The sequence below is a fragment of the Xyrauchen texanus genome, chromosome 39 (assembly GCF_025860055.1).
Source record: "Xyrauchen texanus isolate HMW12.3.18 chromosome 39, RBS_HiC_50CHRs, whole genome shotgun sequence".
Lineage (NCBI taxonomy): Eukaryota > Metazoa > Chordata > Actinopteri > Cypriniformes > Catostomidae > Xyrauchen > Xyrauchen texanus.
This window is the reverse complement of record NC_068314.1, coordinates 37,062,192-37,077,191: the sequence shown is the minus strand read 5'-3', so window position 1 is coordinate 37,077,191 and position 15,000 is coordinate 37,062,192. Positions and strand designations below refer to the sequence as shown.

General features: G+C 43.9%; 1 protein-coding gene across 1 annotated transcript in view; it reads right to left on the bottom strand.

Moving 5' to 3' along the window:
* Positions 1–15,000, bottom strand: part of LOC127632325 (contactin-associated protein-like 5) — a 116,895-nt gene that overhangs the window by 74,738 nt on the left and 27,157 nt on the right. Inside the window, exons 2-3 of the mRNA XM_052110848.1 lie at positions 10,178–10,288; positions 1,887–2,080 (exon numbers count right to left, since the gene is read on the bottom strand). Of these exons, the coding sequence (XP_051966808.1) occupies positions 1,887–2,080; positions 10,178–10,288 (305 nt within the window). The remainder of the gene's footprint in view (positions 1–1,886; positions 2,081–10,177; positions 10,289–15,000) is intronic.

Here is a 15,000-nt window from a genome sequence, read left to right as displayed (position 1 = left end):
ATTTCAAACCTTGTTCACCAGGAGTAGGCTGCATGACAAATCTGTGAGAAAGGAAATCCAAACCGTGTCTTTGACTTCCAAGCTTTGCAATCACACCCACAATTCTGCAGGACAATTACCTCTAGAAAGATTTAAACGGTCATGTGTTGGTGAACGGTGAGACACCCGGCGAGCCACTTGATTTTTAACAAAGAGCCATCGGTTCCCGACCCCTGCTCTAACGCATCATTTGGAAAATTATATATTTTAACGTTTGCATTACAGACTCGCCTACATTTACACACTCATTCAAATTTGACGAGAGTGTCACAGAAGCGACACAAAATGACGTGATGGCTTCAAAATGTGTTTTTCATTTCTCATTTTGTTTGTGGACACTGTCGGTTAAGTTTAGAGTAAGGATGTCCGTTTTGTTCACCTCTCGTTTGCTCTTGGGACACTATCGGTTAGGTTTAGATTTACTCATTAAAACCTCCAGCTAATATTCACCTTAAAAACCTCGTCGGATTACGACACCATTTCACTCGCTTTTTGTGCCCCCTGCTAGACACAGCACTGAGAAACTGCTGCAAAACCTATAATAAGGCACGCACACACACTCATTCACTCACGCAGACACACACTCACGCAGCACACACACGCTCACTCGCGCACACACACGCTCACTCGCGCAGACACACGCTCACTCGCGCAGACACACGCTCACTCACGCACACACACGCTCACTCACTCACACACACGCTCACTCACGCACACACACGCTCACTCACGCAGCACACACACGCTCACTCACGCAGACACACGCTCACTCACGCAGACACACGCTCACTCACGCAGACACACCCTCACTCCCACAGACACACACGCTCACTCACGCACACACACACACACACGCAGACACACGCTCACTCACGCAGACACACGCTCACTCACGCACACACACACACACACACTCACTCACGCAGACACACACACACACACTCACTCACGCAAACACACACACACACTCACGCAGACACACACACTCACTCACGCAGACACACACTCACTCATGCAGACACACACTCACTCACTCACGCACGCACACACTCACTCACTCACGCACGCACGCGCACTCACTCACGCACACGCACACTCACGCACGCTCACTCACACACACGCTCACTCACGCAGACACACTCACTCACTCACTCACTCACAAGCTCACTCACGCAGACACACACACTCACTCACGCAGACACACACTCACTCACGCAGACACACACACTCACTCACTCACGCACACTCACGCACACGCTCACTCACGCAGACACACGCTCACTCACGCAGACACACCCTCACTCAGGCAGACACACACGCACACACTCACACACACACACACACACACACACACACACACACACACACACACTAATAATAAGGCTTTAGTCCACTACTCCACCACTCCATAATCTTTTGTCCAGTTATCTTTTGTTTATTCCTAATATGTTCGAGAATTCTCTGCAGTAATATTTCACATTAATCCAGACTAACAAACATAATCATGACCTCATTCAGTCTCAAGAGCGATTCGCTGAAAGTTGAACTCGAGCCTTGGGTACTGAGCGCATATAAACTGCTTTTAGCTGGTATGTGCCGTATATATCACATAAAATTAAAACATTAACTGCATTCTCTATGGTATCATAGTATAGGTATTGCACATTTTATGGTGCTATTGCGGAGTCGGTTGCTGCTGAATTTATGTGTGTGTCTGGGGCGTTCTGTCCATTTCCTCCATTTCGTTTCAAGTCGAATAATAGGTTATATAAGACTCGCCATTTTTAGTGTTGTGTGCAAAAGGTTCCTTCGATCATGTCTTTATTTAAATGATGTTCTGGACTCACCCATACCACGTTCTCCTGTCTGTATGGTCTCCAGGTTTGGCCAGAATCACTGTACTGCAGCTGGTAGCGGGTCACCCAGTCAGAACTGCCCCAGCACCCCTGGGTGGCAATGGCTGTGACCTTCAACCTGTCCCGTAGGTCCAACTGCAGCCATGGTTGGTGGTCTTCTCCATTTGGAGACCATCCACCACCCCCTAATATGACAAATGGAGAGAGAGAGAGAGAGAGAGAGAGATGATGTGTTAGTGCTTGAAAAAGTCCAGAGGAATAAAGCAGATTCATTCATCGTACTGACAGGGCAGCTTAGTGCCAGTTTTGTGGTTCGGCCTTTCTCATTTTGAGATAGAAATCCTCATGTCATCCCAAGAGGACAGCAGCCAGACCTCAGAGTGATTTAGTATTACAGGGGTAAAAATTCAAATTAAATAAAAAGGAAATTCAGAAATCGCACAGCATATTTCGCTGGCTTTCCAGTTCTCTTGTTCACCAAAACGTCTCTATCGCCCCCCGGTGACTGGTCCTAGTATAGGTCATAAGCCCCGCCTCCCCATGTTATTCAACGGGACGTGAGACCAACTAAACAATTAAATTACACTTCACATATCTTTTTTCCAAAGATAGTTTCTGTCATTTACTGTCGTTTCTATCACGGTGATGTCATTTCAAGTGTTTGTTTTCAAAATAAGTTTGTTTTTAGTTATTTGATGCTATAAAAACGCTGCTGTGACATCATGATTGACAGCTGTGATTGACAGGTTCTCTGAGCGAAGTAGTCACTGAAGCACCAACTGACTTTTTTCAGGATCTTCGGAGGACTGAGGAGATTGGAGCTTTAAATTTAATATCTACATTTCTATAATTAATAATTTCACACCGTCATAAGTCAAAAGTCAAAAGTGCAGGGGCGTGTCCTTGCAATTGATTCAGCGAGAGTGAGGGCGGGGCCTTGATTTCGCGGCTTTACTTCCTGCTCACTACTGCACAGGTCTGGTCCCGAAATCGCAACTGCGCTAGACTCAAGTCCCAAGATGTCAGTGCCATATCGGGACACTGGCGGCTTCAGTTCTCACCAATGGAAAAGAGCGAAGGGGCGTCGGCCATCTTTTTTTACAGTCTATGATCTGAACGGTGTGAAGATGAAATCACAGCAGTGTTGCTGACGTTCAGTTTCCCGCCAGGCACACTTGTGTGTCCACAGATGCACAATCCACCCCAAACATTACATCCACCTCCCCGTGGATTTTACCAAAAACCATATGAAATATAAACACAGAGAATTTGAGAAAAGGTACCAGTAGGAAGTACTTTGCTGGCAGAGAGAGCAATCTATATAAATCGACCAAGTGGTATATTAAAGCTGCAGTCTTTGAGTTCTGCAGCTGGCATCAAAGCTTTGTTGGCATTTGCTTTCAAACCACAATGAATCATTCAGGAATTTGCACACTTGTAAATAAATGCAAAGATTTGTTTTAAGCTTTTAAATGTATTCCTGAGGCGAGTGCCTGGGAGGCTCTGGAGGTGGAGCCGAGGGAGGCTCTGGAGGCGGAGCCGAGGGAGGCTCTGGAGGCGACCTCGTAGAAGGCTCAGGAGGCGGAGCTGAGGGAGGCTGTGGAGGCGGAGCTGAGGGAGGCTCTGGAGGCGACCTTGTAAAAGGATCAGGAGGCAGAGCTGAGGGATGCTCTGGAGGCGACCTTGTAAAAGGATCAGGAGGCAGAGCTGAGGGATGCTCTGGAGGCAGAGCTGAGGGAGTCTTTGGAGGCGACCTCGTAGAAGGCTCAGGGGGTGGAGCCGAGGGAGGCTCGATAGGCGACATCGTAGAGGACTTAGGAGGAGGAGCTGTGGAAGGCAGAGCCATGGGAGGCTCTGGAGGTAGAGCCGAGGAAAGCTCTAGGATTGAAGCCGTGGAAGGCTCGAGGGGCGGAGCCCTGGGAGGCTCGAGAGGCGGAGCCCTGGCGAGTCTGGCAAGGTTGTGTATGACAGGGTTGCTTCAAGGCATGTCAGAACAGGACTTTTAAATAAGAAATGCTTCATCGATGCTGTTCATGCACCTGAGGACATCGGAATAGAAGCTCAGGACTGATTATCAAACCGCATTAGAGCTTTCATGTATAGCAGACATAAACATTTGGTTTTCTGTGAAGTATTGAACATTGTTGTTCTAAGACGTGGGATGTGGGGGATCTGGGGGTGCTGCAGCACCCCTTGTTGGCACGGGACTGTAAATGCTGTTGGGCAATAGTACAATGTTAATCATGAGGCTGAATCCAGCTTCTTATTTGATGATATGAAATGAGGAAACGATCTGGAAATGACAAACCATGGAGCTGGGAAGTCGGCAAATATATTAAGTAGTAGCCTGGGATTTGCAATTAGCACCCATGGCTAATTTTGTTCCTACCCTCACCTATGGTCATGAAGGCTGGGTCATGACCGAAAGAACTAGGTCACGAGTACAAGCGGCCAAAATGGGCTTCCTCAGAAGGGTGGTGGGCTTCTCCCTTAGAGATAGGGTGAGGACCTCAGTCATCCGTGAGGAGCTCGGAGTAGAGCCGCTGCTCCTTTGCGTCGAAATGAGTCAGTTCAGGTGGTTTGGGCATCTGGTAAGGATGCCACCCGGGTGCCACCCTAGGGAGGTGTTTCAGGCACGTCCAGCTGGGAGGAGGCCTCGGGGAAGACCCAGGATTAGGTGGAGAGATTACATCTCCACACTGGCCTGGGAACGCCTCGGGGTCCCCCAGTCAGAGCTGGTTAATGTGGCTCGGGATAGGGAAGTTTGGGGCCCCCTGCTGGAGCAGCTGCCCCCGCGACCCAACTTAGGATAAGCGGTTGAAGATGGATGGATGGATGGACCCATGGCTGCGAGTGCAGGTTGCCTATTTCTCGCGGTGGTGTGCACAACTCAAAACAAAAGCTTTTCTGCATATATTTGTTGTCCATAATGCATAACGCGGTGGCTCATTTTAGCTTATCGCGGTCCATTCGGCACATAACGCGGTTCTCCCGATGGCCAGTCCGCTCCTGATCGGCCCCAAAGTGCGTCGGGCCACCGGGAAAATGCCCGGGTTGCCAGATTACCGGTCCAGCCCTGCTGTAAGGTAGTCACAAGAGTTTATTTATTTTTGGTTTAATTTATTTATTTTGGTTTATTTTCGTTTCCTATTTTGGCACGCTAGTACATTCATAAAATAGCCCATCGGCCATTTTTAAATGGCGCATTTTGTGTTACCCCGACTTCCTGTGTTAAGGCGGACCATTAGCCTGCGATACAAGTGCTAGCTGTGACACTATTTTCTGTCAAACGTATTGTAACGTAACATTTATCCAAATGTACTAGCGTGCCATATGTTTGTTTGATCCGCTTCGTGGAGTTTTGACGTGTTCTATGTGCGTTCTACGAGTCAGCACCCCCGCCCCAAAACACGCCCATGTCCCAAACTTGTGTCCAAAAGTAGTATTTTGTAGCTGGCTCATATGGTTTTATCACAATTGCAAATGACTTGTGATGCATCAGCGAGAATGGATTAAAAATGCTAAACCAATCCGTAATGTTTTGAATCAATTGCTGCTTAAGAGTCTTATTATTATAGCTGCAGAATTTTGGTTTTCAACTTTTGGAAACGGGTAAAATATAACGATTTACGGATGGTGCCACATTGAGAGCCCAATACAGGGCCTAAAAAATGAAGATGGTAAAAGGAGAGTTTGCTCAGAAGCAGAATCTAAAAAAAGGATATTACAATATATTGTATACATCTGGAGACTCTCCAACTTTGGGGGAAATAAAAAAAACTTTAGCATAAAAGTTTTTTAGTAAGATAGATCTTCCCATCTCTGTTTAAAAACAAAATAATGATGCTGCCACCTTTCTGGAGGTCATTTTCTCAACCTGTAATTTTCCTTCAAAATCATCACAGGCAAATATTGTCATTTTGACACCCCACCCCCTAAAATACCACCTAAATATTGATGCATAGCATTTATTAAAATGTTCATTATAATTTATGCTTCTCTTTCTTCAAATAAACGCATCCATTTTTTTATGGGGCCAGTGAGAATTTTAGCAGGGCAATTACTGGCACGACCGGACCAGCAGGACAAATCCATAAAATGCATTTTCAGTATGAGTAAATAAAACAGTATTTGGTGTCTGTTCACGTTTGATTCAGGCTGGCAGTGACTGGGAACAGGCTACCCGTCTGTGTCTCACAGTAAAAGGAAACCTCCCGCTGTGACAAAGTTAAGAGGCATGACAAGACAAAGAAATACCTTGAGGGCAAAAGGGGCAAGCCAGCACACCGTAGCCCTACTGATTACCACTCAAAGACAGCATTACCCCCCCCCCCCACAATAATGAGCCTTTAAAATAAACATTTTACAAGCGCGCACGAAGCGATCACCACTAGATGATGCCTTTGACAATATCGTGACGATATTTGGCTCGTTTTCCCATTAATCTGTTTCATTATTATTATTATTATTATTGGACTATTATTATCAAATTAATATAACAAATAATTTTCCCTTAGACACAGACATGCGTTTGAAGGAACACTCCTTATTATATTATTAATGACAGATAACGGAAATGCCGTATATGGGCATATGTGACAGGTGTGCAGTCGCGCGCATCTAAAGATCACACACTTTGTTTCTGACTTACGATTTTAATTTTTACAAATGACCTCCGACATCTCTTGAGGTGCTTTGAGTTCAGTTCACTTTATTTCCACAGAACAGTTTATTGTGAACGCAACTGCAGCCTGGAAAATAATACAAACTATTTAAAATACAAAATGTATAAAATACAAAAAATACCAAACATTTAGGTGAAACCTGTGGGTATTGGAAGACCCTTTAATTATTTTTGTAAAATTGAAAATAGATGTACAATAAATCTGTAAACGAACAAATACAATTAGAGTTCATATATTTGAGCATTTATGTACAAATTTAAATTCCACAAATGTTTTGAAGATTTTATTTTTTTTGATAGGCTCTGGAGGCGACCTCGTAGAAGGCTCAGGAGGCAGAGCCTCCCTCGGCTCTGCCTCCAGAGCCTCCCTCAGCTCCGCCTCCAGAGCCTCCCTCAGCTCCGCCTCCTGAGCCTTCTACGAGGTCGCCTCCAGAGCCTCCCTCAGCTCCGCCTCCAGAGTCTCCCTCAGCTCCGCCTCCTGAGCCTTCTACGAGGTCGCCTCCAGAGCCTCCCTCAGCTCTGCCTCCAGAGCCTCCCTCAGCTCCGCCTCCTGAGCCTTCTACGAGGTCGCCTCCAGAGCCTCCCTCAGCTCCGCCTCCAGAGCCTCCCTCAGCTCCGCTTCCAGAGCCTCCCTCAGCTCCGCCTCCTGAGCCTTCTACAAGGTCGCCTATTTCGAAATATATGTTGCATATTCACTTAGGGCTGGGTATCGAGTTCGATGCATTTTAGGCACCGACCGAATTGCCTCTAAACAATGGAGTATCGAAAAATGTCTCCAAATTTCGATACCTGAGGGTTTAATCTCGTCAACGTCAGTGATTAGCACGTAGCATGCTAGATGTGCCCAAATCTAAAAGTGCTGGTATCAGAAGATGGTTTGAGTTCCAGGACTGAGAGAGAATGTTATAAGTAACATCACTAACACTGTTCTACATTACAGAGAAATACTAAACAATAGTAAGTTTCAAATATGCTACATTTTTGGTGTTTTGATCATTTCAGAGTGCCATGCAGCTTCATCAGTATCATCAATCAATCAATCAATCAATCAATCAATCAATCAATGTATTATTTATAGAGCACTATTAACTCTAGAACTACCACGGCGGTCATTTTGACCATTTCTAAATGTGTGTATATTTTATTCTGTTTCTACCTTGAATGGCCATAACGGTCATTTTGACCGCACGCATTTCAGCGTTTGCTACGTAAAGGAACAAAGGGCGCCATTCACCGCGGAGGTGCTGAGAAGCGACAATGCAACGCTCGCAGTCTATCGGTGCACGAGTGGCCAAAAGGCGAAACCAGAGACAGTCACATACATCAACAGAAGTTCGGAGTGGATGAGATCAAATGGCGAGGAAATACTCTGTGAAAGCACCCACGTGTAGGTGGGCCAGTGGCTGTGTTTTATAACATCCTTGACCTGCGATAAATGCTTCCATCATGTTCAAGAAATGCACAAATTAATGTCAAGGAGGAACTTCATAATGCGACACATGAACTTCGCTACCGCCATATACCATGTACCGCGAGGACCCAGACAGGAGCCGCTGATGATGGAGAGGGGAAGGCAGTGCCAAGTGCGGAGAAACTGCAAGAAAAACTAAACTAAGGATGCTTGTGACAAAAGTCAAAAGGTAGTGTGTGTGAGCTGCACGTGGATGGTAGAGATTACCTGTGTTGACTGAGTAATCCACAAGCGTCAGTGAATGATGTGCGGGGTTTCCCCCCAAAACAACCAGATGCCTCGTTCAAGTGAGCCACTTTTAGGAGAATTCGTTCATAATGATTTTACAGCATGATATTTTTGCTCACAGTAAAACAAATATTGCTCTCTAAATCAGTTCGTTTTTCCAGTTTAGCGAATGATCATATTCTTTATTAACCGTTTTGGCCATTTTGGGTTCAAATATGTGTTTCATACATGTCTAAGGTTTTTACTATGCATTGAAATACACTTTGGTGATGTTTTTATAAGCTATTGTATAGATTTGTATTTATTTGACAAAGAAAATAATAGAATATAAATAATCAAATGTGTATCTGTAATCAGCTACAATAGCAAGTTCTGTGATTGTCGATGAACTGATACATTTTCACATTCATTAGAATTTAAATTTCGTGTCCTGGTATTTATTATTAATATAACAGATTCATTTATTCGTTGATTTTGATTCCAGTGGCCGCATATGATAGTTTACGATTCAAACATTTCCAATAAAGTCCAAAAGTCAACATGTTTTGAAAAAAGATAGACGTAATAATTTCCAAAATTCACATAATGTTTTAATCTAACGAAATATTCTGCCTCAATCCATGTTTGTTGTCGTTTAGACTTTCGAAAACATTTTCACTGTGGTGAAAAAAGTTGCTGGACACAGCACCTTCCGGGGCAGTCTAGCAGCTAATATAGCTAATATATATATATATTATACAAAAAATTACGTGTTAAAAACATTTACGCATTTAATCACAATGCTTTCCTGAGAAATGCTTGTAGTACCACCTGTTTACTCCAGGGGGCAGTAAGTGAAACGTCAGCTGTGTGAGCAACACACAGTTTATACAGTGAACAAACACTTCAGCAGAACAACACAAACATGTGTTACATTCTTGTGTTCAAACACTTGATGGAGCACAAATCTGAACTAAGAGATCTCAAGATGTGTTTAAAGATTGAGTATTAAACTATATTTAACTTGACACAGTGACTTATAAATGTATGTTTATGATTACAACACACCTGAGCGCTACACAAGCATGTCTGACGCAGGTCATTTGGACTTTACCTCACAAATATTGAATTACCAACTAGGTTTAGGAGATGTCCTTTAAACTGTTACACCGTTTTTACCCAGTCAATCTGGTGTGGTGGCGTAGTGGGCTAAAGCACATAACTGGTAGATTGAACATCTTACTTTGCATATAGCAACACTCTCAGCATAAGCTGGCATTTATGGCATGTCTACTGTATGCTTAACTGTTTAATTGGCGGGGGACTTTTCTCAAGTGCTTCAACAGACTGTAATCAGCTGCTGATTGCAAGGTTGCATTAATCAAACCTCTCTATGCCTCCCTGAAGTAAAGTGCTTAGTCATAATTTAAACAGTCCCCATGATTTGCCAAAGCTCAGCCTGGCACAGTACTTAGTCTGGGTGTTTTAGGATCATTAAGCAAATAAAGAGCAGCCGTTTTTGTTTCACAACGCTTTGCTGTGCTGTTGTTGCTGTTCAGGTCACATGTATTCACTGGCTATTCTGTTTTAATTAACGGTAAGCAGGTAAACACCAGGTGTAGACCTGATCATTCAAAGAATGGACCTGGATATTAGAGCTCTTGGTTAAAAGATGTGGAAGCATTTTCATCGACGTTAAAAGAGAATCAGCGAATAAAGACGACTGGAATATTCATAAGGGAGGAAAAACATCTCTTGACAAATTACATTTGACTACCATTATATCAAGTGTTATGAGCTGCTTTCAATACTTCACCTTCTTTTGAGTATATATTATCATTTTCAGTTGGGCACGTAAGTCATAACTCATATCTATTGTCCACGTTGTGATTTGGTAAAAACACAGGCAGGAGCGCATACCATCTCTTTTGTTGAGTTTAGCGAAGTGTGGTGACCTTCTGTCAGAGGATTTTGACGAGTTCTGGAAGGAATCTGAAGGTAGTGATGTCACCAGCGGCTCTTCGCAGTAATCTGTAAAAACAAAAAAACATACAGAATGAATTGTTGTGTTAACAACAATTAGCGCGGGTGTGCTAACAAAGTGGAGTGGTGGTGGTGTAGTGGTCTAAGTGCATAACTGGTAATCAGGTAATCAGAAGGTTGCTGGTTTGATCCCCACAGCCACCACCATTGTGTCCTTGAGTAAGACACTTAACTCCAGGTTGCTCCGGGGGGATTGTCCCTGTAATAAGTGCTCTGTATAATACATTGGTACTCATAAGGTTGCTGGTTCGATCCCCACAGTCACCGCCATTGTGTCCTTGAGTAAGACACTTAACTCCAGGTTGCTCCGGGGGGATTGTCCCTGTAATAAGTGCACTGTATAATACATTGGTACTCAGAAGGTTGCTGGTTTGATCCCCACAGTCACCACCATTGTGTAATTGAGTAAGGCACTTAACTCCAGGTTGCTCCGGGGGGATTGTCCCTGTAATAAGTGCTCTGTATAATACATTGGTACTCAGAAGGTTGCTGGTTTGATCCCCACAGTCACCACCATTGTGTAATTGAGTAAGGCACTTAACTCCAGGTTGCTCCGGGGGGATTGTCCCTGTAGTAATTGCACTGTAAGTCGCTTTGGATAAAAGCATCTGCCAAATGCATAAATGTAAATTAAATTTACATTAAAATGAAATATTTGTTATATTTCTTTAGATTCAGATACTCAAGTATGGGGCATAGAAGCCCTTGTGACTGTGGAATGATGCTGAATGTGGGTTCTGGGGTGTCCCGAGAGAACATTTAGAAAACATTTGTATATTTTCATTAAAGTGAGAGACTAGTCGACTAGTAATTTTAGTCTTTCCTTTTCCATTCCAGACCTCTAATTGATTTTCACAAAATTAGAACCGAAATCGACTTGTTTATTGGATTAGTTTATTATTAAAGGCTCATAACATGCTGATTAATAAAGATACATTTAGAAGGGAAAAACGTTTTGGTCTAAAAGGTGCTTTGAAACCACGTTATCTCATGCGGTGCTTCATGTCTATGTAACCGGTCCTGGTCGCCCCGCTCCGAACAGGACTCGAACCGACGTCTCCTGTGTGGGAGGCGGGTGCGCTAACAATTAGGCTAAAGGCTACAGCCTCAAGCATCAGTCGCTAGTGCACCTCTTGAGGTCAGGAGAGTGAGGTTTATACACATTGCCACCGTTACACTCACCCCCCCTAAACCTCACTCCCATCCGGGTCACGGCACCATTGTAACCGGTCCTGGTCGCCTCGCTCTGAACGGGACTCGAACCGACGTCTCCGGCGTGGGAGGTGCGCTAACAAGGAGGCTAAAGGCTACAGCCTCTAGCATCAGTCGCTAGTGCACCTCTTGAGGTCAGGAGAGTGAGGTTTACACACTGCACAGCTATCTACCAGCTGGCTCCCGTTACATCTACACAGATGCAGGGAAAAGAGGCGAAGCGTGCGGAGCGGGACGGGCAGAAATTATGCATGTTTGGTGCTAGAGAACAATATTCAAGATTACAGCGCAGAAAGATCAGAGTGTCCACATCACTGTTGTTCTGTCTCGCTCTTCACTAGAGACGATGAGCAGACACAACCGTTGTCATGAAGTCTTGCGGTGTGGATGGAATCAATCCGGAGTCCGACGTAGTGTAATCGTTAGCAAGGCAGCTAGCATTAGCAAGTTCATGCAGTCTGACCCTATGCTACCACTGGTGCGATGTGATCGAAGCTGAGGGCGTTTGCAATTCATCCTATGAAAGCCGAGCGTCACGCTCGCAAGGTGGGTCGTAGGATTGGCAGCGGTGCGGAGCCACCTTTGAGTGGATTTTGTCCGCCCCCGTGGAAACGCAGCCTGAGAAAGCCGAACTGCTTGTGTTTTAGCGACATGCAGTAAATATCGAAAATTCCTCAAAAGCTTATCATGGATTTTCTTTATCGTGATATATATCGATATCGTTTTATCGCCCAGCCCTATATATATATATATATATATATACAGTATATATATATATAGGGCTATATATTATATATTTATTTATATAATATTTAATTCCCTCTTTGAAATGAATACCACTTATATTGGGCCAGAACAACCCAATCTCATGAAAATCCGTACATGAGATACGCGTTGGCTATTTCGTATGGTCTCGCACGATGTTGTTCGTATAAACTCGTACAAATTCATCACCGGGAAATTCAAGGATGTCAAATGCGGAAGCGTGAGCTCCGTGCGCGAGGCGTTTAGGACATACAGTGGCATGGAAAAGTTTGTGCACCCCTGGTCAATTCTGTTGCTGTGATTAATTAAGTGAGAAGACGACGAACTGATCTCCAAATGGCATAAAGTTAAAGATGAAACATTCTTTTCAACATTTTAAGCAAGTTTAGAGTATTTTTTTGTTTTGCACAATTTTAGAGAGTAAAAATGGGGGTCTGTGTATCTCAGCGAGTATTGACACTGACTATCACACCTGGAGTCGTGGGTGTGCTGAGTGACTCCAGTCAGGTCTCCTAAGCAACCAAATTGGCTCGGTTGCTAGGGAGGGTAGAGTCACATGCGGTAACCTCCTCGTGGTGGTGATTAGTGGTTCTCGCTCTCAATGGGGCGTGTGGTGAGTTGTGTGTGGATCGTGGAGAGTAGCATGAGTCTCCACATGCTGTGAGTCTCCGCGGTGTCATGCACAACGAGTCACGTGATCAGATGCGTGGATTGACGGTACCCCACCCTTGCAAACATTATCCGAGAGACAAAGGTTGAGTGCATGAAGGTCATAACCAGATGTAGCCTATGACTCAACGTGTACATGATGTACGATTCTGTTGTACTTTAAAAGGTAAATAATGCTGCAGTTTGCTTTCCTATGAAACGTACAGATCAAAGCTCAATGAACCAGACCTCGACAGCCCAAACACATTAGTCTCGAGCCTCCAAAATATGCATGTGTCGTCAGAATAACAAAACAATGAACAGCAGGTTAGGGAGCCATTAGTGGTGTCCAGGGAGCATTTTAGTGCTCTCTCCGGTTTCAGCAGCGTAAGCACTCTGCAGCACTCTCCACAGACCAGGGTAAAAATATATCCTCATTTAGAAGGTATTTGTGTTTGCGGCAATATTTTGCCTGACAATCATTCATTTGACACTGAGTTGCCTTCTATCCCCCCTTGGCGCTCTCCATCTATCCGTTTTGCTCTCTCCTCCTCACGTCTTTCTCTTCAGCCACTCTTCATTTTCTATTTTTCCTCACTCTCACTGTATCCACTCACACACAATCCCACTTCCCTCTCACTTTAATGAGAAAAGAGAGGAAATTCTGGCCATTGCGAGGGGGCTCGCATGCATTATTATCGCTATAATCCGAGTCAGCAGCATTCTCGTTCCACTCTCGGATAAGAAAATGACACGCAAGACCCTTCTCAGTTTTACTCGGTGGAGTAAGTATCATTTTAAGAAAGTACACAAAGCTTTAAACCAAAATAGCCAAGTGTTTTCATGAACTCTAACTGAAAATATGACCTCATATGATGCACCTGATGTTTCTGTGAGTGCTAGGATTTTAAAGTGGATCTATTATGCAAAATGCACGTTTGTACATAATGTGAGTGTGCAGTGTGTGTACACAACCACCCTACAATGATAAAAGTCTTTCTTATATTTCTATTCATTAAAAAAAGTGTGTCAAAATGAACACTTTTCATTTCTGCTCTAAAGTGATGTCACTTTAGATCAGGCCACACCCACGACTGGTGACAGACTCCTCCCTATTATCATAGCTCCTCCCCTGAGTGATGTACACACAGTCCTGGAGCAGATACAGTGAGAAGAATAATGTCTCATAAGTGTCTGTTGTTGCTGTAAAAGTGAACATAAGAGTCTTCATGAACTCCCTCATCAGAGTCACTGAAGACGCAGTGGACAAGTTTTGTTTTTGAAGGAAATGAGTCCCAAAACATACAAAAAAGTGTGTTTGTGCAAATAATTTTACACCGGACTGCTTTGTGAATGAGTGTCAATATAAATCAGGATTCTCAAGCATGAATCAGAACCAGCTGTTCGTGTTCCAGCTTTATATCCTGAAGATGTATCGCACTTTATATTATGTGAATGTTTGCAAATCGTCTTTCTGAATGTGCTTGTTAGCTGATTCCACGAAGCTAAAGTTAGCATTGTCTCTGATTGTATCCACGGAGACCAGATATATATACATACATAAATACTCCGGTATTTACACTGTCAGTCATATTGGTTCTGATTTGTTGTTGCTATAGTAACCGAAGCAGGAGCTGTAAAGGCACAGCCCTCTTCTGGAAAGGGGGCGGGGAGCAGCAGCTCATTTGCATTTAAAGAGACACACACGAAATCAGTGTGTTTTTGATTCCACCCAAAAAGAGCCGTTTACAACATGATGTAATAAATGACCCGTGGGGTATTATGAGCTGAAACTTCACACACATTCTGGGGACACCTGAGACTTATATTACATCTTGAAAGAAGGGGCATAATAGGTCTCCTTTAAACAAACTAGAGCGATATTTCCAACAGGATCTTTGTTCATTAAACAAGTTAATTTCCCAATGGAGTGTCTAGACCTGAAATATGTTATGGAGGATACGAGCACATAACATTGGACTAATGTTTAGCTACCATAAACACAGAGTAGGGATGGACTCAAACTAATAATCCCACCCTAAGATTTTAAAACATTGCATGTGGAGACTATAAAA